This window comes from Haliaeetus leucocephalus, unplaced genomic scaffold (assembly GCF_000737465.1).
Source record: "Haliaeetus leucocephalus isolate CR32 unplaced genomic scaffold, Haliaeetus_leucocephalus-4.0 Scaffold605, whole genome shotgun sequence".
Taxonomy (NCBI): domain Eukaryota; kingdom Metazoa; phylum Chordata; class Aves; order Accipitriformes; family Accipitridae; genus Haliaeetus; species Haliaeetus leucocephalus.
This window is the reverse complement of record NW_010973041.1, coordinates 5,494,137-5,516,058: the sequence shown is the minus strand read 5'-3', so window position 1 is coordinate 5,516,058 and position 21,922 is coordinate 5,494,137. Positions and strand designations below refer to the sequence as shown.

Genomic DNA, 21,922 nt, shown 5'->3' with positions numbered 1-21,922 from the left:
CACACTGAATAAGGGGCTTGTTTAACGATGGTCAGGCTTCAGGAGTGAAGGCAGCTAATGCAATCCAGATCTCCAAGCCCTTCAAATGCAAGATTTTCTCATTTGTCTTGCTAAACATTTCTTTACTTCAGAAGGTCATTCCTGTTCCACATGTTGTTTAACATAAAAAAGATAAATTACCCCATCTGGCTGCATTCTGGCTTTCGGGGAAGTGAGGAAGGAATAAACCAGCACTGGCTGAAACCAAGCACGTGGCAGCTGGGCTTCGATGGCTTCAGCCTGCAGACTTGAAGGGCATCCATTGCTGTTGCAGAAAAGCTGCTGCCTTCGTAGAATTCCCAATGGCCTCCATCCTTCAGGTGCTTTAGAGGGTTTGCAGTCTTGGTAGTAATCGCCGAAACTCATGGCCATCTGCTTTTGCCAGAACAGTTGTATAAGTAAAGAGACTATATCAGCCCACCAGGTGATGAATTTGGCAAAAACTTTCACCATTTGCAGTGATGCAGTACCTTTCTGCATCACGGTGTGATGGTTGGGAAGGATGTGAATCCGTAAAGGACTTCAGCTGAGCTCAGAAAAAGTAATCACTGCACATGACCTTAAAGCTGATTTTGCAACTCAGGGTCTCAGGAATGAGTACACAAATAAGCAAATCATGCATACATTGTCTTTTTTTTTTTTTTTTTTTTTTGATAGAGCAGGTATTTCTGCCTTGGCCTTCTTCACAAACAGTTTCTGATCTAAGCAACATTTAAACATCCAAAGCACTTCTTGTCAGTCAATGTTTCACAGTGTTATGGAGGTAATACACTGGGTAGGAGACAGGTGTCTTGTTTTACCAGGCACAGTAAAGGTTTTGCTGCAGACAGCTGAGAGATTAAAAAGGGACTGAAAGTTGTCTGTGGAGGAGAGAAGAAAATTGGATGGGTGATTCTGTGAGATTAAAAATACAGGCAAATATTTAGTTTAAGAAGATTTAAGAATTGTAGCTCACCCCTGTCTTTAATAGATGACGCTTTAATGTACAATTTACAGAAGATAGGTAAGATTTTTAGAATGTGCTGAAAAATGCTAACTCCCAGACATGATGTTTATTAGTAGAAGATGACAATGAATCTGTAGGAAAAGATGGGAATGAACTCTTCACAGACTGTGATGTGTGTTGTGTTTTGAGCATAACCCTTCTAGTTAAAAAAGCAGCTTTGTGGGTTTCCTAAAGGAAGCTGTTACATTTTATACAGAGTTTCCTTTATGGTTTATGAGCCAGACAGACTGGCTTAAAGAAGCACAGCACAGTTAATGGATTTCTGTCAGCCTGCACAACCCCTGCTCACCACTGCTAAGTGCAGCCATTGTTATCAAGACATTGACTGCTGTATTTCACTGTTTTTTGCAAAATAATGTAGAGAGAATTGCCTTGCTGTAAAGGATCTCTACTGCTTTAAGGAATGGCTCTCAATGGAGGAAAACTCTCAGAAGGGGATTTACAAGCCAGGGCTGATGCTGCTCACACTTCCTGAATGCAACAGGCTGCCCAGCCTGCACCAGGACCCCAGCACCTGCACCCGCATCCCTTTTTTTGGTAAGGTGGCACAGGCTGCCCGTTGTCCGGAAAGCTGTGGTCTTGATGAGGGAGGGGGAAGGATGTGATCCATAATTTACAACTAAAGTAAAGGCTGATGGTGGGTACCGTCCTGTCAGTGCCTGTGCACAGAACTGTGACAGTCACATCATCTGTTTGCCTGTCTCATCTGACTGGGGTGGGGGAAAAATCCTTCAAGTGAATAAAGCCTGTCTCTTTATTGGGAGGGTCATAACAATCTCATTGCCAAAATCAGTCTTAATGTTGGCAAAATTGCCATTCAGTTGCCATTGCAAAGAAACAAGCTGCTTAAGCACTGCTGGGAGGGAACTTTTTCCCATTGCATGCTCCTAAGCAAGCACCCAGTTATATCACATTCTGGACAACCCCTCCTTACATCTTGTCTTGTCTTTTTACAGATTTTAAGAAGGAGAATATAACCAGTAAGTAGGCTGCTCCAGGCTCTATGTTTCTAGAGGTGGGCATGATATTCTTTGTTGAAGATGCAGCTTGCACAGCATTTTTGTGTTTTGCTCTGGTCCTGGCTGGCTGGATTCAGGTTATTACCAGGGAATGCCTGAACTTCCACATTCAAGGCATAGGGAAACACATTTCCAGCTCTTCAGAGCTTGGGGAGAACGTGGGCTGGAGCTGTTGAAGCCGATTAGAGAGACATGGTGCTTTTAGTTGGTACCCTTCCCTCCAACTGTTTCCCCTTCTTTCTACCCGTTGCTTCTAGTTTTGCTTTACCCATATTTGGTATTTCTGACACTGCTACTGAGGTCACCCCAGCCTTATATGCTGTTACTGACATGGTTACCTACATCAGGCTGGCCTTGCAAGACCTTGCAAGACCCAAAAGGCCCCAGTACTCTTCCAATTATCTCTGAAGTCTGGCTGTTTCTTGCATGACCCCCACAACCAATGGCAAGACCCAGCCATCCCCTGTGGCACTGCTGTGACTTCTGCTGGCCTCCTGCCCTGCTGCTGGTCACGGCTGAAACATGCACATCCAGCTCTTCCAGCTGACATGCAACTGGAGTTTAAAGCTCAGCCACTGAACTTGTCCTGTTGGAAGAAGGAAGGACCTCCCTCCTGCCATGCTTCTGAGCAGGCGAGGTCTGTAGATTTGGCAGTGGCAGGCAATTTCTGCTTGGAAAGAGAAAGTGAAAAAAAGTGAAATTGAGAATTTTGGGGAATTTTCTTTCATGGGAAGGCCTTGGCTCCACCTGGCCACCCAAGCCCCAGGCACCTGGTGGTGCACACCTGGGAGACAAGGGCTTTGGCAACCTGTGGACACTCCAGCGTCACTGCCCAATGCTTACAGCCTGCAGCTGCAGCCATCCCCTCCCTGGAGAAAGGACCACAAGGGAGGGATGCCAGCAAATGAGTGGTGCATTCATGGGATGCTTTCAGCCTCCCCTTGGATGTTTGCAAGTTCAGGACATGGCCTCTGTCTCTTGTGTAAATGTGTGACCTTTTTGTTCAGCTTTCGCAGTATTTTCCCAGGGTGGCATTGCATAGATGTGCACTATTCAGTCATGAATCAGGGAGACATAACGGTAACATTTTAGTGATACTGCCCCCTCTTTTTTTTACTTTAGAGCCACTGTTATGTGTACAAAGGTTTGGGGAGCATGAACCAAGCCATCTTCTATTTTGCCCATCAAAGTTATTCATTAAAGCCCTGTTGGACCATCTTTATTATTCCTTCTGTCCTCATTGTAGCAAGACCATGTATGAGAGTGTCTGCATTTTCCAGGCCACCAAGGACTTAGGGGTGCTTTCTTAGTGTTGCTGTTGCCCCTAAAGCTCTCCATATTGCTCCTCTAAGGTGTCACATTGACGTTTATTTCAGATCTGTGCAAAAGTTTTTTTCATGTTGGTTACTAGCTCAGTCATGAGGCAGGTTTCAGGCATTGCTTTCCCTGCCTCTCAAAGCAAGACATTTAAAATGCTGGGCCTAGACACACAACTTTGTTCTAGGGCAGCTTAACAAGATTTTACACCTCTGCAGAGCTACAGGTGCTGGTTATGTGGGGGCTGCTAGCTTGTTGCAGATGTAAGGCATAACATGGTAGCTTACATATAAGTCGAAGAAGTCCAAGTTAGATCTTTACTTTGCATTTGTTATGGGTTAAGTTTGCTCATGAAGTCCATGGCCATTCCTATACTGAGGTATTCGCATGTCTTGGGCTACAGGAACTTGATCCTGTGTTCGAGCTCACTCACATGGACCAATATTGTTATGGTGGTGTTTCTACCTACCGATGTGTAGTGCCTCGTGAAAGTTCAGAAAGCTAAGGGTCTATAGAAGACCCATAACTGCAAACCTGAGCACAGTGGGTAATGCAAGAAGAAAAGAGCAGATAGTCATCATGATGCATTTACTGTGTTCCTCCAACAGGAGAAACAGGACAAAACACATAGCCTTTGTTTCAAACTTGGATCAAAACTTATACAAAGCTTTCATGAAGCTGCAAAAGATTTGCTTAAAAAAAAAATCTTTATTTTAAAACAGGTCAGGTTTCCTCCTGTTTTTCTTTTTGCTGAGCTGCAAGAACACAACAGAAAATAAAATTATGACAACAGTGTTTGCTGGCTTGTTAATTTATCTAACAAGGTTAATAATGCAGTGGACCCTAATGCATGCCATCAACCAGAATTCTAGCCCCTGGTCAGCAGAGTTTACATAAGATTAGCTAGCATGTGTTAAAGTCTATAAGATGGCATTCCCTCTGTTGTCTTCCTGCTTCCTAGATTATGCCAGCATGCATTAAAGTCTCCTGTGAGGACAGGTGGTGTCTACATTTATGTTTTGGGAACATGTTCCCGCAGTAAAATTCTCTCAAGGCTTTCTGCTTAATTTTTCTGCAGCTGGAGTAAGCCTTGTGTATGGAAACTGAACTACACATTCGTCATTATAAAGAGCATTATTTTATACTGATACTATTCCTTCAGATCTGTGTTGTTTCCATGCATGCTGGAAACCATAGGCTGATTCCAAACATTCAGTCTAAGAGGACAAGCACTGCACAGAGGCAGGGAGGAGAGATACCACTGTATCACTGGGACTTTATGAAGCCCAGCTCTCTGCTACCTACCCTAGGAATGTGGGTGTCTTCCTGTTAGCTCCCCTGTAAGACTGCAGGCTGGAAATCATGCAATCAGTGCTGCAATTTGCTTTCTGCCTTGGTTTGGCATGGGTGGCTTCACTGTGGTCCCGCTCTGCACTTTCTGCATGGAAGTGCTGTGAACTAGGTAGATGTGGCGCAACCATTGCAGGTGCACGGCCTGTTTTCTCAATCTGGAAGAGCTCCAGTTCCCTCTTGGAGTTGTACCAGATTTGATCTTATGTATTGAGCTCAAAATCCATTTAAGTGTGAACAACAGGCTAAGCAGTTCCCTGCCTGCAGTTGTCTGGTCCTTTTACGCGCTTCAGAGCTGTTGCTAATTGCCACATGCTCTCATGCAATGATGTGAAGTTTACTTTTGCAAGTCCTTGCTGCAGGACATGGCCTGAGATGCCTTGACCCTGTGTTTTGGTTTTTTTTTTCCTCAGGGACTTGCTACAGTGGCAATGGCCAGTTTTACCAGGGCTGGGCCAACATCACGGCCTCTGGCATTCCCTGCCAGAAGTGGAGTGACCAGGTGCGCATCAGTGTGAGACCCCCCAAATGGAGAGCCATGCTCGAGGTCTGCTTTTCCAAAGTTTCCCAGAGCCAGGCAGCCCAGTCACAGTGGAAGGGCTGAGCGGGGGACAGGTTGCCTTCATTCTTGAGTTCACTGGTGTTTCAAACCCTCTTCCATACTTCAATCTGCAAGTTCCCCTTCCCATGGCAAGATGGGCTCTCTGTCATTCTGGCAGGCTACTGAAAGGCTGTTTTACCTCTGCCTTTCTTTGATCCTTTGTTTTGTTCTGTTTTGTTTTGCTAATACCAGCAGGAAAAATTATACTGAAACACTAATCCAATTTGTTTCCTCCCCCAAGGCTCCCCATTTGCACAGGAGGAATCCTCAAGTTTTTCCTGAGTTGTCTGATGCTGAGAATTACTGCCGCAATCCAGGAGGTGAGAATGAACGTCCCTGGTGCTACACAAAAGACCCATCTGTGACCTGGGAATACTGCAGCGTGTCTCCCTGTGGAGATGGTAGGCAACTGCAATTTATGATTTCTGCCACTGCATTTGCAAGATGTTTGCATACCGAATGCTCACAGCCACACTGATCTGTTCTGTCTTCTGGATTCAGCCAGTCCTAGTCCTTCTCATAGATTCACTCAGCATATTTAACCGGAAGGTGTAATGTGCACCTTAAAGATGGGAAAATGAAGACAGGCAAATTGAGCACCTTGCCCTGGATTATATTAAGGCCAAAGGATGAAATTGAATTTCCTGTGGTATCAAAAATGGATTTGCCACACTGTATTTTGAGGAGAGAGTAGAGTTTTGGGCTATTTTCCAAAGTTGCTTTGGTTCTGGCAACTTTTTTCAATGATAAAAACCAATTCTAACTAAAAAGAAATCTGAAGAAGACAGAAACATCTTCGCTCTGTGATGCTGAAACTAAGTCTTCCCCTTATTTCTTGTTCAAAGACTAGAACAATTTTTGAAACATATTTCATCCAAGGTGCAGAGTTTCTGGATCTCAGTGTTTTGAAATAAGACAATTCTGCTTGCACACAGAACAGGGGTGCTGTGGACTTAAGAGAACGCAAGTCAGTATCAGTTTAGCTGACCTTAAAAAGAATGGTTTAAATTTCTTTCTGTTCTCAATCACTGCATGTACAGATTAGCATTTTCTAGAATGTCTCAGAAAGTACTCAGTAGTTGACTACCTGAATAGTATTTTTCTAATGATACAGCCAAATGTATTTTACACTAGTTTAACATATTTGCCCCATAAAGATGCTGAGATGCAAATTGTTGGAGGCAAGGGGATATTTCAGGAAAGTATCACTGTGTACTTACTTGGTCATACACTCCTCCCTGCAGATTCCTTTTAGGACACACGATACATTGTGGTCCACATTGTAGACCATTGATCTTTCCCACTGCAGACATTACTATATTTGAATACTGTTGAGACCATCAGATGTGATCTCCCATCTGTAACTCTTGCAAACATTCCTTACCAAAATTGTGTTCCTAGCTCAATGGAAACTGTGTCTTGGTCTTTACCAGATCCTGGGTTTTCACAGTTGGCAAGCAGAAATGTGTTTTGCTTTCTGCAAACTAGGCTTCCCTAGTACGGTCCTCTCATGTGGTCATACAGTTGTATCTGTAATGTCAGTAATTCTCAGGACATGAGGCTGACTCCGTAAATACCTCTTAGAGAAAGCCCTATAAATGAGCACAGGCATAACCTTCTGATTTTGTTTGCATTACAGCATCGCTACCACTAGGAACAAGAAAACCAAATGGAGAGACTCCACATCTCCCCCCTCCTCCTCCTCCCTTTTCCCCTACATACTCCATGACTGTTATCATCTCAATCATCTCCAGCTTTGCCCTGGTTGTGTTCCTCAGCATTGTCACCCTGGTTTGCTGCCGTCGGCGAAAGCAGTGGAAAAACAAAAAAAGGTAGAGCTCGGGGCTTAATTCAAGGCAGCAAATGCTGCTTTGAAAAAGGGCTTGCCTGTTTCTAAGAGCACAGTACTGCAAACACCTGGGGGGGGGGGGGGGGGGGGGGAGCAGCCCTCCCTTTGCCTGCGGCAGCCCAGTGCAAGCTCTGGTGAGTTCCTGTGCCAGAGCAGAAGGTGGTCTGGTGACTGTTTTGGGGACATGACATGATGCCTTGCTGCAAGGGTCTTCCGACAGCCCTGCTGCACCTTCCTTTTCCATCGTGAAGAAACCAGCCCCAGAGGAGGTGCACATAGTTCTTTCCTGGTTGAGGGCTGTGTACACACTGACCGAAAACTGCTCTGTCATTGCAGAGAGTCAGAGACACCGACGCTCACCACTCTGCCCTCTGAGCTCCTCCTGGACCGGCTGCACCCCAACCCGATGTACCAGCGGATGCCCCTTCTCCTCAATCCAAAATTGCTCAGCTTGGAGTATCCCAGGAACAATATTGAATACGTGAGAGATATTGGGGAAGGAGCATTTGGGAGAGTCTTCCAAGCAAGGTAAGCGGCCTGTATGTGCGTCCTCTTTATCTGGAGGTGCCTGGGAAAAACTGGCAGTCGGCCAACCGCTTATCTGGGCTCTGGAAATCATTCATTCTTTCACTCAAACCAAGATCAAATGCATGTGCACCAAATGGTACACTCAGGCTTGAAGAACTGTTTCTGCTGTCCACTGCTTTCTGTTGGTATTTGTTAAACTTTTGTCACAGATGACTCTCCTGTTCTTCTCTCTAGTAGATATAATGTCTTACTCACATACCAAAGTCTGGTGTAAAAGCTTAGCTATATTTGTCATTACTGTTTTTGCCAAGAGTATTGCCTGTGACATGTGACCTATTGTGAAATTCTTGCATTTTCCAGTATTTGCGAATTGTCAGTGTGTGGTGTCCTCCATTATAACGCCAACACTGGCCAGTAATTACCACAGAAGGCAATGTGTCATGCTACAGTTAGGTCCTGACCCAGTTTCCATTTGATTCAGTGGCCAAACCAAACCAAAGCAAAAATCCCCTAAAAACCCAACCCACTTAGGCCAATAATTTTTTTTCTCTGTGTGTCCCCTTTAGTTACTCATTTTTTATTCTTGGAATTTGCAGCCATTGTTGCCTGTTTTAAATTTAAGGTATTAGATGAGATCCCATTTCTGTGAAATCTCATGGGAGGTGAGATCATGCACTTCTTCAGATACAAAAAATGTTTCATTGAAAAACCCAGAGATGAACCCAGTCCTGCCTAGACTGAGGTGCATGGAAGGTGTCTTGTTAGCCTTGACAGAGTCCGTAATTTCTGCAGGACAGTCCTTGGCCAGTACTGGTCTCCTCGGAAAATCCCATCCCCAAATTCCTGAAAGAGAGTGTCCAGTTCCATGTTTACTCAGGATGGTTTTCTTTGTCCTTCACAAGTTAACAAGTCTGGGATGTGACTGATTTTGTAGCTGTATTTGGAGAAGTGTATGATGACCTCAAAAAAACCAGGGGAGTATCAGAGTCCCACCACAGGCCAAGGCCTGCCTGGTGGGACTGCTCCCATTGTCTTCGAAGACAAAGGACTCTCCTTGCAAAAAGCAGTCATAATTGCAGATACTTTTAATGTTTATAGTTATGCTGTTGATGTATATGCTAGGAAATGAGTTACACGCAGGTTAAATGCGTTAGAGCAGGCAAACAGTTTCAATAGCTGTGATGGATTTTTTTTCTAATGAGGGGATGCATTTTTTCTAATGGAAGAAATGCAGGCATACTTCTCTTTAATACAGAGAGAGCTAAAAATAACAAAGTTCGAAGGGCGTGCAGTGGGAAAATCACAGATGCTTAGCCTGTGTGATTGATTGTTAGTCTGGATGGCAAAGCCAAACGGATCTGAGCTTGAAATGAGAACAAAGCTGCAGGAGCTGCACCACAGCTGTGCTCGGGGCGCCGCACGCCAGCCAGCGCAGGGGCACAGGGCAGTCCTTATCCCAACCTCAGCACAGTGCTCAGGATGCCCTGCGGAGCATCGCCATCCCGCTTGTGTGGTGGGGGTCTTCACCACGGTGCGGGTGTGCAAGCAGGGCAAGCGGTCTTCCTGCCAAGTGCCGCTTTGGCCCTGCACTGGGAGCTTCAATATAACTGCTGCACAGACCTTTCTGAGCTGGAAATGACTCTCACCCACATCAAGCAGGACCTCTCAAAGGGCATTCAAATGTCACTAACTCACTGGGTTAAGCAAGTGCTAAACTGGTGTAGAGACCTTTTATGTGGATTTCATCCACCCCAGTGCTGCAATTTCTTTTAATAAAATGTTTTTGTTATTGTCAGTGGAAACTGGGAGAAAAAGAGAAGGGGAAGAAAAAAAGCAACACATCTTCATAGCCAGCATTTGCAAAATGGAGAGTACCATACCCTCAGATATGCCTGCTCTCTGTGGCTCAGGGAGGAGCCACAGAAACATTTCTTCTGAGGGGCTTCCTTATTTTTATTAATATCTCTATCAAAAGTCCTTTCAAGGCCTTGTATTTCCAGGGAACATTTAAGCCACTGGCAATTTCTGTGCACCTCTGGCAGATCAGCACAGACTCTGATCCAGTAGTGCCAGCTGTGCATCCCTCCCTGTTACTGAAGCTATCACAACTCAAATTGTTGCCTTCCCATCTCAGATGGATAAAATGTACTTGTCTAAATGTGTTAAATGGACATCTCGAGCTAAGTTTAGTAACCCTCTTACTTCTTCTGGTCTCATATTTCTCCCTCTCCTGTAAACACAACTCTGTGCACGGTGCCAGCGATGCCTTTGCCAGTTGGCTTGCTGTGAGTCCTGATTCAGTGTTTACTCACTCTTGGGTCAAGCAACATGTTAGGACAGGAAGCGTCTGGCTATCGTTTACTAGCTTCTCCTGAAAGGCTGCTGTCTTCACGGGGTGCAGCTTCACACTGGAAAGGATGAGGAAGTAACCACTTACCCTAACAGTTGTCCTTAAAACAAGATTCAGGACCTGGCTCACGTCTGTCCCTACTGTGTTTGATGGCTGACTCAGGGTCCTCTGCCCCTGGGAGGACCACGCTGGCCCCACATGCTACCAGAGCACCAGCCCCATGTGGTTCAATGCAGACCAGTATGCAAGTCTTCTCCCAGAGCTGGAGCTGCATGGTCCAGGCTAAGCCTGAAGCCCAGGATTGCCTAAAAGCCTGGACGTGGGGTCTTTGCTAGCAGTCCAGTAGACCCCCACTGCAAAGGCACAGCTTGTTGTGTCTGCAAGAGACAAGGCTGTCCCTAAGGTCAGAGTTTCTCTGACAGAAGTCTCCTCACATTCTTTGCAAGTGCAAAGGGTGTTTCTTTGACCTGCTGTCTCAAATACAGCTGAAGAACAGTGTGGATGTTCATTAAAAAAAACCCACAACAAAACGAGCCTCTGCCAATTCAGAGCACTCTTCTGCCCAAATACAAATTTCTCTGAAGGGTAGGGTAAAGGTAGGTCTCCACCAGCCTCAGTAGATGTTAATTTCATCATGTAATGATCTAACAGAAGCTACCCAGCTATGATGCTGAGGAAGATGGGAGACAGGACACAATCCCAAATACAGGTTCAAGCTGCTCCTCAGTTTTTTCACAGTTACTGCTCTGGAAAGAACACGTGACTGGAAACTTAAAGTCAGGCACTCTGTAGATAGGTTCAGAGTGAAATCCCTAACTGCACTGCTGGTTAGTTCTTTGAATGACAAGTACTTAAAAGCCAAATGCTGTCAGTGTTGCACAAATCCATTGATGGTGAAGAAGGCGAGGACAGCTGGTGTCCATCCTGTGTGCAAACAGTGGGCATCTCTCCTAAGCATTTAGACAATCACAAGAGAGGAAGCCCAAGGTAATTTCTGTTGATGCTTCCCAGTTCTAGCAGAAATGTACCTATTTTCTAGAAAACATGTCATGTTCTGGCCTGCTGCCTGAATTCTCCTGTTAATTTCAGAAGCAGCAGCTACCCATTGCTCCCCTGCAGATGTGCCCCTATCCCTTTGTGCAAAGACTGTCTTTTGGGCACCAAAGGGGTCAACTTCAACAGCTGTCTGCCAAGACTGCAAACAGAGTCTGTCTCTTGTCTGTCTGTCTTGTCTGTCTGTGATCTTGTCTGTCTCTTGTCTCACATGAGTGTGATTTTCCCAGGTCCGCTAAGAACTGGGCTTAAGTAGCACAAGAGCTACCAAGGGTGAAATTACTTGCTGTTGACTGAAGGCCTGTTAAAAGGCTTTGTGCAGTTTAATCTCACTTAAGTTACATTTAGGTTAGTTTACATTACAGGATTTCAGTGAAGAGTAGATGGATGGGTGTACTTCAGGCGTTAGACTGGGGTGAGTTTCTGTCTCCAAAGCATGCCCCTGCTTTGGCACTGCACTAGGTCTGCACTAGTTCTGCTAGCCAGTGATGAGTGGTAATCTACAATGAGGCTGTTTGGAAGAGATAAAGGCTGTCCTCTTTTTACTTTTAAATGCTCTACTGGTTTCTTCAGGCTGTTGCTGCTGACTTTCTTGAGCGCTGAGATTAGACAGCAGCTAGTAGGTGCTGGTACTTCCCCACTCCTACTAGACTGGAAACTTGCTGCCAGCATGGAAGAAAAAGGAAGGCATTTTGCTGTAATGGAGGCAGTAGCAGACAAGTGTGGAGTCTGCTGTGGCATGCTGGACCTCCTTGCCTGAGCGTCTCAGCTGTGATCTGGCCACCTGTGAGATTCCTTTCTTGATGGGCACCCTGCCATCTTCTGACATTTGACATTTACAGCATCCAAGTGCAACTGTTGCAACTGTCGTATGTCTGGAGTACATGACAAGGAAACTGGAAGTTTGCTTTGGAAATCAGAACCTCCTCTTGGGGCTACTGAAGCAGTAAAATAACCTGGCATTTGAGCAATGGGAGGGGAGTTGGACTGGCATAGTAGCACGACACGTAAATGGGCACCGCTTTCCATGGCCTCTGGCTGGCTACCTGTAAGGAGTGTGTTTTAACTGCAGGACCAATGGGAAGAATTCATGTGGTCAACAAAATGCACGTCTGAGGTTTGATGCATGTTTGAAGAGCGGAAAGTTACTCTTCTTTGGCAACAGCTGCCCCTAAATCTTTGGCAAGTCCATCTAATTAAACTTGTTGAGGGCGCAGTGACCTGTGGATAAGAAAACAAAATGAATCTGTGATTGCTCTAAGTCAGGATGCTCTGTTTCCTATATATTTGTGTCTCTAAGCTCTAGCTGAAGATTCACCAGTGTCTTAACGTGGGTGTATTCACGCATTACGTTGTTCTTCAGACAGGGCACCTGTATGCTTTGTCCCTTGTGTCCTGTCACCTATTTCCCCAAAACCTGCATGAGCTTTACTGTTTCCTAGACCTCAGCTCCACCACGTTAAATTCAGCTGAAATTAGCTAATGCGTTTATAACTTGTTGAATTACAGGCACACACACATGCCACACACACACGCACAGAGAACAGTGGCACACACAGAACAGTGGCAAAAGGCTATTTTCCTTACGAAACCAGGGGAACATACTTACTGTAATTGTTACTTTCACAGTAATAGTAGCCAGATGTACCAGTGCCACCATTATGCCAGGTATGGGACAAGATTCAGTGAAAAGAGGCTCTTTCAGCATTTTCATATAAAATTGGTTTATTTTTAACTCTGGTAAGCTCAATTATTATACCCCAAAAGCAAATTGCTTGGACTGAAGAGTCCATCCTGCCCTCCATGAAGTTTCTGATGTGACCTTCAATCCAGGGAGGCTTACCAGCCTGTTATTTATTTATCTCTTTACCAGTCATAGTAAAGAGTCTGTAAGCAGAAAGAGCAGTGATCAAAAAAAGCTATACTGGATTTAGTCCCCTCTGAACTAAATTAAATGTCTCTGTACTATGCAATGCAGATATGCTTGAGGTGAAGATGGTCTTTCATGTTCCTTCAGTCGGTGCTGGGGCCTTCCACCTTTTTTTTTTCCTTTTCTTTTTTTCTATCAGCCTATCCTTTTGCACCAGAAACAGACCCTACATTTGGTGTGCATGCATCCATCACTGATGTTTTCCTTTCTCCCCTCCCTGCAGGGCCCCAGGGCTGCTGCCATATGAGCCTTTCACAATGGTGGCAGTGAAAATGCTGAAGGAGGAAGCGTCCGCAGACATGCAGGCTGACTTTCAGAGGGAGGCAGCCCTCATGGCAGAGTTTGACAACCCGAATATTGTCAAGCTTTTAGGTATCTGAATGAGGTGCCCGTGTCCAGGGTACCACCTACTGCAAATCTGCTGGGGGGTTGTTGGGCATGCAGGGGTAAACACACATGCGTGACTGGTGCTTAATGCAAATGGCAATATTGGTCTCTTTTGCAAAAGAAAATGCCTCTTGCAAAAGAGGTGAGCTTTTCTATGTGCCACTGCATGCTCTGCTAAATTGTCCACCAGAACAAGTCTCCAAACGTAGGTCTGATGCTGTTAACTTAACAGGATGGTGCATCGTAATAAACCCTCCTTGTCCTGCATTGAGTATACTGTTGACCATCTTGCTGCCTAGCTCTGCTTCCAGTTTAATAACATTGGCACAGACGTCACACAGGGAAAGCACAAGCTTCCTTGAGCTGCGATATATTTTGCTGGTACTTAAAAAAAACTAGGCACAAGTCTTGTTAGTTTTATGGTCCCACTTACTATTGTGATGTCTGAACAGTCACCAGCATTAAAAAACCAAAATGAAACGAATAAACAAAAAATGCCAACTGCAAAAATGGTCTCCCCCTTCCCTTTTACCTTCCCCTTCCCTTCCCCCCCTTCATTTGTTTAGAAATTCTCAATGCTGCAGCTTGGCTAATAGGACATTATTCTGAGAAGAAAGCTGCCGACCAAATTTTATTTCAGTAAATTTTCAGTTTTTGACTGAACTAGATGTTGCTAGCCACCTTCACCTGGCAATCCTGCTCTAAGTTGTTGTACACAGATCTGATCCCTGTGAACAGGCAGCTGAGAACTTCATTTATTTCAATAGGATGCTCCACAAAATTTGGAAATAGATAAACCGCAGTTTTGGGAAAGCTGAGTTGATGCAAGTAATTTGTCTAAAGAAAAGAAAAGCAGGAAATGGCCCAAACTCAAATAAACATTGTGTTTATTGTCAACACATTTTAGGTCAGGAAAGGGCAAAGGTACAGGAACAAACTAGTTTGACATTGTGGGGGCGTGGAGAAAACAGCCATGTTGTTAAGGCAGCTTAGACGATAAAGCTCTCACATACATTCCTCATGCTTGTCAGATCCTGATTTTATCACACTGGGAACAGCTATCTGCTTTTCCTCAAATATTCAAGTGTTAGGTCATCAACAAGAACTTCAGATTTCACAATAAATTGGATCACCAATTGCTAAATGATGGCCCTAAGAAAGCAAAACACATACATTTTAAAGGCTGGCTTTTGCCGGTTGGCAATTTAGTAATAGGCACACAAATATTTTTGCCAGATCACTGTATGCTCAGTAATGTGGGATTGGGGTCCTGTACTAATGCTGGCCCCAAGTAAAGGTTGTGTAGGTCTAAGCATGTGCCCTTCAGTGGGACTGGGTTCTGCATCTATCAGATGTGGCAACTCTCTCCTTTCTGATGTCTGTTTTTTCTTTGTCTTATTCTCTCATTTTTGAGCATCTGTGATGATAAAAGTAATTTCTGCAACCAACATTTTCTGCATGAGCTGTTAAAAAAAAAAAGAAGAATCCAGAAGTTGTAATGGGAGTGTCTTTGCATCTCCAGGATTCCACTGAACCCTTGAACAAGCCCTTTGTGATTACTCCTGAAGTCTTCCGGCATATGTGTAGCCCCTACACCCATATCAGTATAAGTACAATAATTACAACAAGCAAAAGAATTAAAAAATACCATGATCAAAACTATAAAGGTTACTTCCTGAAAGTATGTCCTTCCAGTTGCAGCTGGGAAGAGGCAATACTTCTGTTAATGCCAACTTAAGCAGGATTGGGCTCTTAATTAAACGTAGCTCCAAAAGTGTGTCTTTTTCCTGGGATGTCCAGAGAAATCAGGCAACTACATGACTTGTTAACATCTCCCACAGAGTTCAGCAATAGATCCCTGGTGAAGGAGCTTCAAAGACACAAAGGGATGCTTGAAAACTTGATGGTATTTGCATGCTTCATGTTTCTCTCTGTCCCTTCATGCATTGTTGAAAGTTTCCCCTTTGTGTAAGTATTTTCTGAGACTTTTGGTTTTGCACAACAGAACCCTCTGTGCTACCCAAATGACTTGCATGGTCATTTCTTGCATCACCTATCTTCTTCAGGTGTGTGTGCTGTTGGGAAACCGATGTGCCTGCTGTTCGAGTACATGGCCTACGGGGATCTCAACGAGTACCTGCGTGACCGCTCGCCCCGCAACCTCTGCAGCCTGGTGCACAGTAGCCTGGACACACGGATCCGCCTCCCCAACCCCATGGCGCTGAGCTGCACCAGCCAGCTCTACATTGCCAAGCAGGTGGCTGCCGGCATGGCGTACCTCTCCGAGCGCAAGTTTGTCCACCGGGATTTGGCTACCAGGAACTGCCTGGTGGGGGAGAACATGGTGGTCAAAATTGCCGATTTTGGTCTCTCGCGGAACATGTATTCAGCTGACTATTACAAAGCGAATGAGAACGACGCCATCCCCATCCGCTGGATGCCCCCTGAGTCCATTTTCTACAACCGCTACACCACAGAGTCTGACGTGTGGGCCTATGGCGTGGTGCTGTGGGAGATCTTCTCCTACGGCATGCAGCCCTACTACGGGATGGCTCACGAAGAGGTCATCTACTATGTGAGGGATGGGAACGTCCTCTCCTGCCCGGACAATTGTCCCCTGGAGCTCTACAACCTGATGCGCCTGTGCTGGAGCAAGCTGCCTGCTGACCGGCCAGGCTTCGCCAGCATCCACCGCATCTTGGAACGCATGTACGAGAGGGCTGTGGCCACCCCGTCGGTCTGAGGGATGGGCCCGGTGGTCCCCGGCGTCCACCTGTCCAGACTGACTCGGACAGGCCCATGGGCTCCTGAACGGCAGCTCCATGAGAAGCCCCGCTTTAGGGGGAGGAGAAACAGCTTGTTCCTCTGCCAGGTGAGAAGTGTGGGCTGCACCCCCCTACCGTGGGCTCTACCTCCCTGAGTGGGACTATACCTCCCAAACGACAGGGCTGACCCCTGGCCACCAAGCCTGGACTCCTCGGGTTGGCGAGGGTGCTGGCTGTGCTAACTCAGTACCTATATTAGGCATTTCCAGGAGCACAGAGTTCCCCAGGGAAAGCAAACCAACGTTTTGCTGGCAGCACTTCCCTTCCTAACAGGTCCCTCCATGTCCTTCTGCATTTACGCTCCTGGCTTTTACCTTTTTCTTCCCTTCCTCATATGTTTTCAAGTATTATTTAAAAAAAAAAAAAGATTGCAGAATTTAATCTTTTGGGGGATACTCTTTACTATTTTCTTTTCACATACTCACTTCCTTTTGTAGAAAAAGGATGTTTCTGAAGCCATAGGCCACTTTCTTTTTCCTTTTAACTTCTACACTCTCTTTGACGCTCATGAACATAAGATTGACAGAGCCAAAACAGGAGCCCGCAGGACCACTGGCAGCCGCCTGCATCTCACGTTACAGGGACGGGCAAACTCCTGTCAAGCATGGAGCCTTACATTTTCAAAAGTGGGAAATCTACAGTGAGGTTCATTTGATGTCTGTTAAGATCTCACCCAAAAGCTTGCCTCAAGCATTGCAGCCCATCTTTCCTGCCTTTTCCTGCAACAAAACTGTTTGGTGCTAAGGGAGAAATTCAGTCCAAAGGCCTTGTCCTGCACCTGGTAGGTCTCCAAGGTGTGTTTAATTGCCTCTGCCTGCGGTATGGTCCTCCCTGCACCACAAGCAGGGAGAAATGCAGCCCCTCCTTGCAGAAATGTGGCAGGTTGTGTCACTTATTTATCTCCTTTTCCCTTCCAATCTTTGCCTTCTGTTTCTGGTTTTCCCTTCCTGACAGCAGCTCCTAACTGCTGTAAGCCCCACTGCAACGTTTGCTAGCCGCCTTTCCTTGTGCTGCAGTTTACAGGCACAGAAGGAAAGTGGATGCCTGCCGTGAGTGGCCTTCAGAGACAACCTACCAGTTAGGAGAAGTTGGAAAAAGGGGGAGTTCACACTCTGCACAAGACATGTTGCAGACTGTCCATCTGCAGAGCAAAGATAAGACTGCCTTGGTTACACATGGTCCACAGTCCACCTCCAAACACCCAATGTTGATTCCCTGCTAAAAGTTCTCCAAATTGTAATGGAAACTTCAGTGCCAGAGAAATTTTGTTCCTCTGAGGACAGGTTTAACCTTCTATTTCTTTGGGCAATGAGAAACAATTGTCCCAGAGCCTCACTGCTGATATGAAATATAGCCAGAGGCAGGGATGTCCATTATCCCTGCAAAGCAGGAGTGCCAGTGAGTGAGCGGTTGGTGTGGCTTCCATAACTGGGACATACTGGTTAAGTCATCCAAGAAACAGCAGTGGAGAGCAGCCATCTGTGGGGCTACCAGGAGTAGCCTTGGTTTCTGAAAGGCAAGCTTGAAAAGCCCTGCCAACCATTACGAAGAACAAAACTGGAAAGTACGTAACTTCCTCTGCTGTTTTCCTGTAATGTGAGCTAATCTTTGCTACATCAGAACCTTATTTTTTTTTTAAATAACCATAGTTCATTCTGGTTCTGGCCACAAGAGCATAGTTTAGTGTTTTCAGACCACTGGTGTCAACTTCGCTTGAAGGAAAGCACTTGCAACTGCCCAAGACAGTGGGAAGAAAGAGGAAGCTCTGCTTGGGCTGCAAAACTTTAAAATGCTTGGATATCTGCACAGTGAGCACAAAATGACCAGTGCTGTCTTACTCATTTAGCAGTCCTGCCATCATGCTACTATGATGCAACAGTTTACTGAGGTTTGGATTCTAAAAAAAACCCTCGAGAACCCCAAAGCCCTCAATTTAAATAAAATAATTACTGGAGATCCTTACATAGCTCCTGTTACCACATTATGACCACCTCACAGTCCTCAGCATTAATTTCTGTTAGGTTTTGTCAGCTACCTGGCTGTCGTCCCTTCTCTGCAGTGGAAGGGGTGAGGAGGCAAGTCTGGAGGGATGGGAGGTGAGCTGCATCCCCAGCTGAGCAGAGGTGCCTGCAGCCTCTGCTGAGCTGAGCCCCAGTGCACAGCCCAGCAGCTGCTCCATCTCTGTAATGGAGGGTGCAAACTGAAGAACCTTGCAGTGCTTGCAGCAGCAGGGGTTTTGTCACTCCCTCTGAAGAGGGCAGGGTCAGACCTTGTATGTGGGTAGCGGTGTGGGTCCAGGCACCCAGCACCTCCTCCTAATCTGGGAAGTGTCTTACACCAAGCAGAGGGTGCAAGAGCAGGTTGTAAAACCTGCACCATATGCTAACGTGAACAAACACCCATTTACAGTCCAAAGGACAGTCTGCCTTTCTGCCTTCCAGGATCCCAGAGCTGGCTTCAGTCACTCACTCTCCATTTCCACCAGCTAGATTGCTTTGAAACTGTGATCATGGTTTTCTTCTTGTTTTCATGTAGGTGAAGTTAGATGCCTGTAATGTCATGTGCTATGAAGTTTCCCTCACTTTCTTTATGAAAGAAGGACTCCCACAAACTCAGAAGAGTAGCCCTTTTCATTGCACTTTCCTAGCCCAATTCCTTCTCTCAGTGACCGCCATGTTCAGGTCAACATGGGTCTGCAGTTATAAAACAGTGGAAAATTTGGTTTTCCTTGTCCAGCATTCCAGCCCTTGCTCTATAAGCATACACTGAAATGTGCAGGTGGGGATGGAAAATGCTTCCTGCATTGTAAGAGGAAAGAGATCATTTCAAGAGTGACTCACAGGGAAGCTCTCTGCAGCATGCTCACCAAGGATGATAATCACTTCTGCATCGCCATCCAGCAGGAGAGCTTAGCACCTAAATGGTGATGTCCTTTGAGGATTAAAAGGCAGACAGACCTTCTGCTGCCTTGGTGTGTAGATGGATTTTACCCTGAGAGTTTCCTCCTGTTGTACACTTTTAAGCTTGCTAAAAGCTGGAAGTTGAATTGCTTTCACAATTTACCTTCTTTCACAGCTTTCCTTTCTCCTCCTTTTGTTTGAGACTTCTGCTTTCTTCAATGTATGTTATACAGTGTGCTACTCCAGAGACTTCTAAACTTTCTGTATAACTATCACGTAACTCAAATTATTTTGAATGGGAGTAAACAAAGGGATTGTGAGAGAGTAGAAGAGAAAGAAAAATTTGTTACTCAAAAAATTGTTTGCAAACAAAAATATTTTTCAGTCTCTAGTTTGGATTTGGTTCCCATTGCCACTGATGGCAGAGGGAGCCTTGCAGTCAGTGGCACAGGATGAGAATCCTAAGAGGATTTGCAGCACATTTGATGTACCCATTCCCTCTGCAAGTGCCCTGCCTAGACCATTTGCAGCATGTATACAGCTTTATCCCGGATGACACATTGTGAAATCTGATCAACGAAACAGCACAGAAATCCTCTCATGTTCCTGTGACTCTATTTAACAGTTGTATTTAAATTATTAAAATGCATGTTAAAAGCATAAATTCTGTAATTGATTGGACACAGCCTGCAACATGATGAAATTTGGTTCAGAGGAATTGCCTCTCAAACACACTGTGGACTAAATTTAACTGTCTGGTCTCATTTCTCCAAGGGTATATAGTAATTATTAACCTGTGATTGTTTGTTATACATTTCATGAATGATGGCTTTGAAAGACATCCCAAGCAGAGATGTTCATTTCTCATTATCCCAACCCGTGTAACTCATGTGTGCAATATTTTATAAAATAAAGAGATATCAGAAAAGGATAATACTAATTCTGATCTCTCTGTTCTTTTCCTCCTCCAGCACTGGATTTGTTTCTGAAAATGGATGCATTTCATTTTATTCAAGCAGCTTTATTACAGTTTTAATATCACAGTGGTTATACTGTAGGCAATTGCAGTTATAAGCCTATAATGTGTGCTCAAAGGCATGTTGTTTTGATGGGTTAAATTGGGTGCTATAGGAACACATTAAGACACTATAGACTGAATAAGACTTCAGATGAAGAAGCTGGTCAGGTTGCTCTGGCGTCCAGGTCAGAATGGGAGAGCGGTGGGGACTCAGCATGACAGGTCCATGTCCTGACACTAAAGATATAAGGAGGAGACAAAGGAGGATGTTTTTTACAGCAGCATGGGTTGGAGTCCCTTGACCACTTTCCCAAGGTGAAAGACGTCTCATGTAGATGGGAATGACATCTGCTTTCCTCTCAATTTCTGCAGGCATTTGTGCCTGGATTCTGATCTCACACCTAGACATGCTGGGAATAAAATCAAAAGGGAATTGAGTTCGCTGTCTGTAGAACACAGCTGAGAAAAGTTTGTTACTGATATGGTTTTTCTAAAGAGTCATAACTCCTTTTTCTGCACATGATTCTTGAACATGAACTCATTCAGTAAGAGAATTTTAACTATTTTAAAATTAATTGCAAATATTTGACAATCAGAACTGGGGAGTAAACCCAAACTTCCTGACTACAATTAGCCAGGCAAACCATGAAGTACATTCTTCCTTTTTTTTTTTCTCTTTTTTTTTTCATTTGTCCAAATACAATGTAAATGTTTTCTGCAAATAATCTTCCTTGAAATCTTAGAAAAAAATGTTTTGTAAATATTACCCTCACTGAGAAAGTCAATAATGAAGTAGGGAATGAGTTACTTTTTTTTGTCCTTTCAGTTGGGGCTGGCTCTTATATGCCAAGTTTTTTCAAGGCGCAAGGAGAAGTGAGACCCTTCTTTCCCATCACAAAACCAAATGGTTTTGGAGTCTTTAGAGACACATTATTTTAGCCTGGGTTAAAAGGCTGACCCTGTGACAGAATCTGTCACCTTCAGCAGCGCGATCAGTGCCAGGCTCCCCTCCTTCCAAACCTGCTCTGTGATCACCTGAACTGGCCAGCACAAGCAGACATCCCCCAACATCATGAGTCACCCTGAGTATTTTGGGTAGTACACTGCGTGAAGCAATGAGACTAACACGTGGCTGGGGAAAGCAGAAGCATGTAATGGATTATTTCATTTTCCTTGGATTTTATTTGTATTCTCATGAATGCATATGCCTGTGCTTGTGTGTGTGTGTATGGGAACGGGCAGGGTGAGGAAGCACACTTTGTGCAAGGGGAGAAAAAGATTTGTTTCAGTCAGCCCTCTGTGCAAATTTCCTGTTAAGTCTTTCAAAACCTTCACTTCACCCATTTCATTCTGTTTCAAACTTCTCATCTTCAGCTGGACGTAATGACATCTTGCTTTCTCAAAGGAAACTTGAGGTCCTAAGAGGACTTTGCAAAGTCTCTGACAGTGCGGTGATGTGGGAGCTGCTGCCCCTCTCTGCTGCTGGTGTGGAGCTCTGAAGTACATGTGAAACTGCTTTTCTTGTTTCATGAAGAAATCAGAGGCTGCCAGTGGTTCTCAAATGCAGGACTAGGATCTTATTATTATTATCAAGAAGGAAAAAAAGGGGAAAAAAAGAAAAATCCTGTCAATTTACCAACTCCACCAAAGACATAGAACCTGCCGTAATAACGTCATGGATGTTTTTCAAGTTTCCAAACTTAGGAGAGAAAATACGCACTCATTCACTGGAAAATCTTTAGAAACTCAC

General features: G+C 44.9%; 1 protein-coding gene across 1 annotated transcript in view; it reads left to right on the top strand.

Moving 5' to 3' along the window:
* The window catches only part of MUSK (muscle, skeletal, receptor tyrosine kinase), a 54,446-nt gene extending 38,274 nt beyond the window's left edge, over positions 1 to 16,172 (top strand). The window contains exons 10-17 of the mRNA XM_010578138.1: positions 1,407 to 1,582; positions 2,002 to 2,025; positions 5,145 to 5,233; positions 5,574 to 5,733; positions 6,972 to 7,164; positions 7,518 to 7,709; positions 13,266 to 13,414; positions 15,496 to 16,172. Of these exons, the coding sequence (XP_010576440.1) occupies positions 1,407 to 1,582; positions 2,002 to 2,025; positions 5,145 to 5,233; positions 5,574 to 5,733; positions 6,972 to 7,164; positions 7,518 to 7,709; positions 13,266 to 13,414; positions 15,496 to 16,172 (1,660 nt within the window). The remainder of the gene's footprint in view (positions 1 to 1,406; positions 1,583 to 2,001; positions 2,026 to 5,144; positions 5,234 to 5,573; positions 5,734 to 6,971; positions 7,165 to 7,517; positions 7,710 to 13,265; positions 13,415 to 15,495) is intronic.
* Positions 16,173 to 21,922: the final 5,750 nt, after the last annotated feature.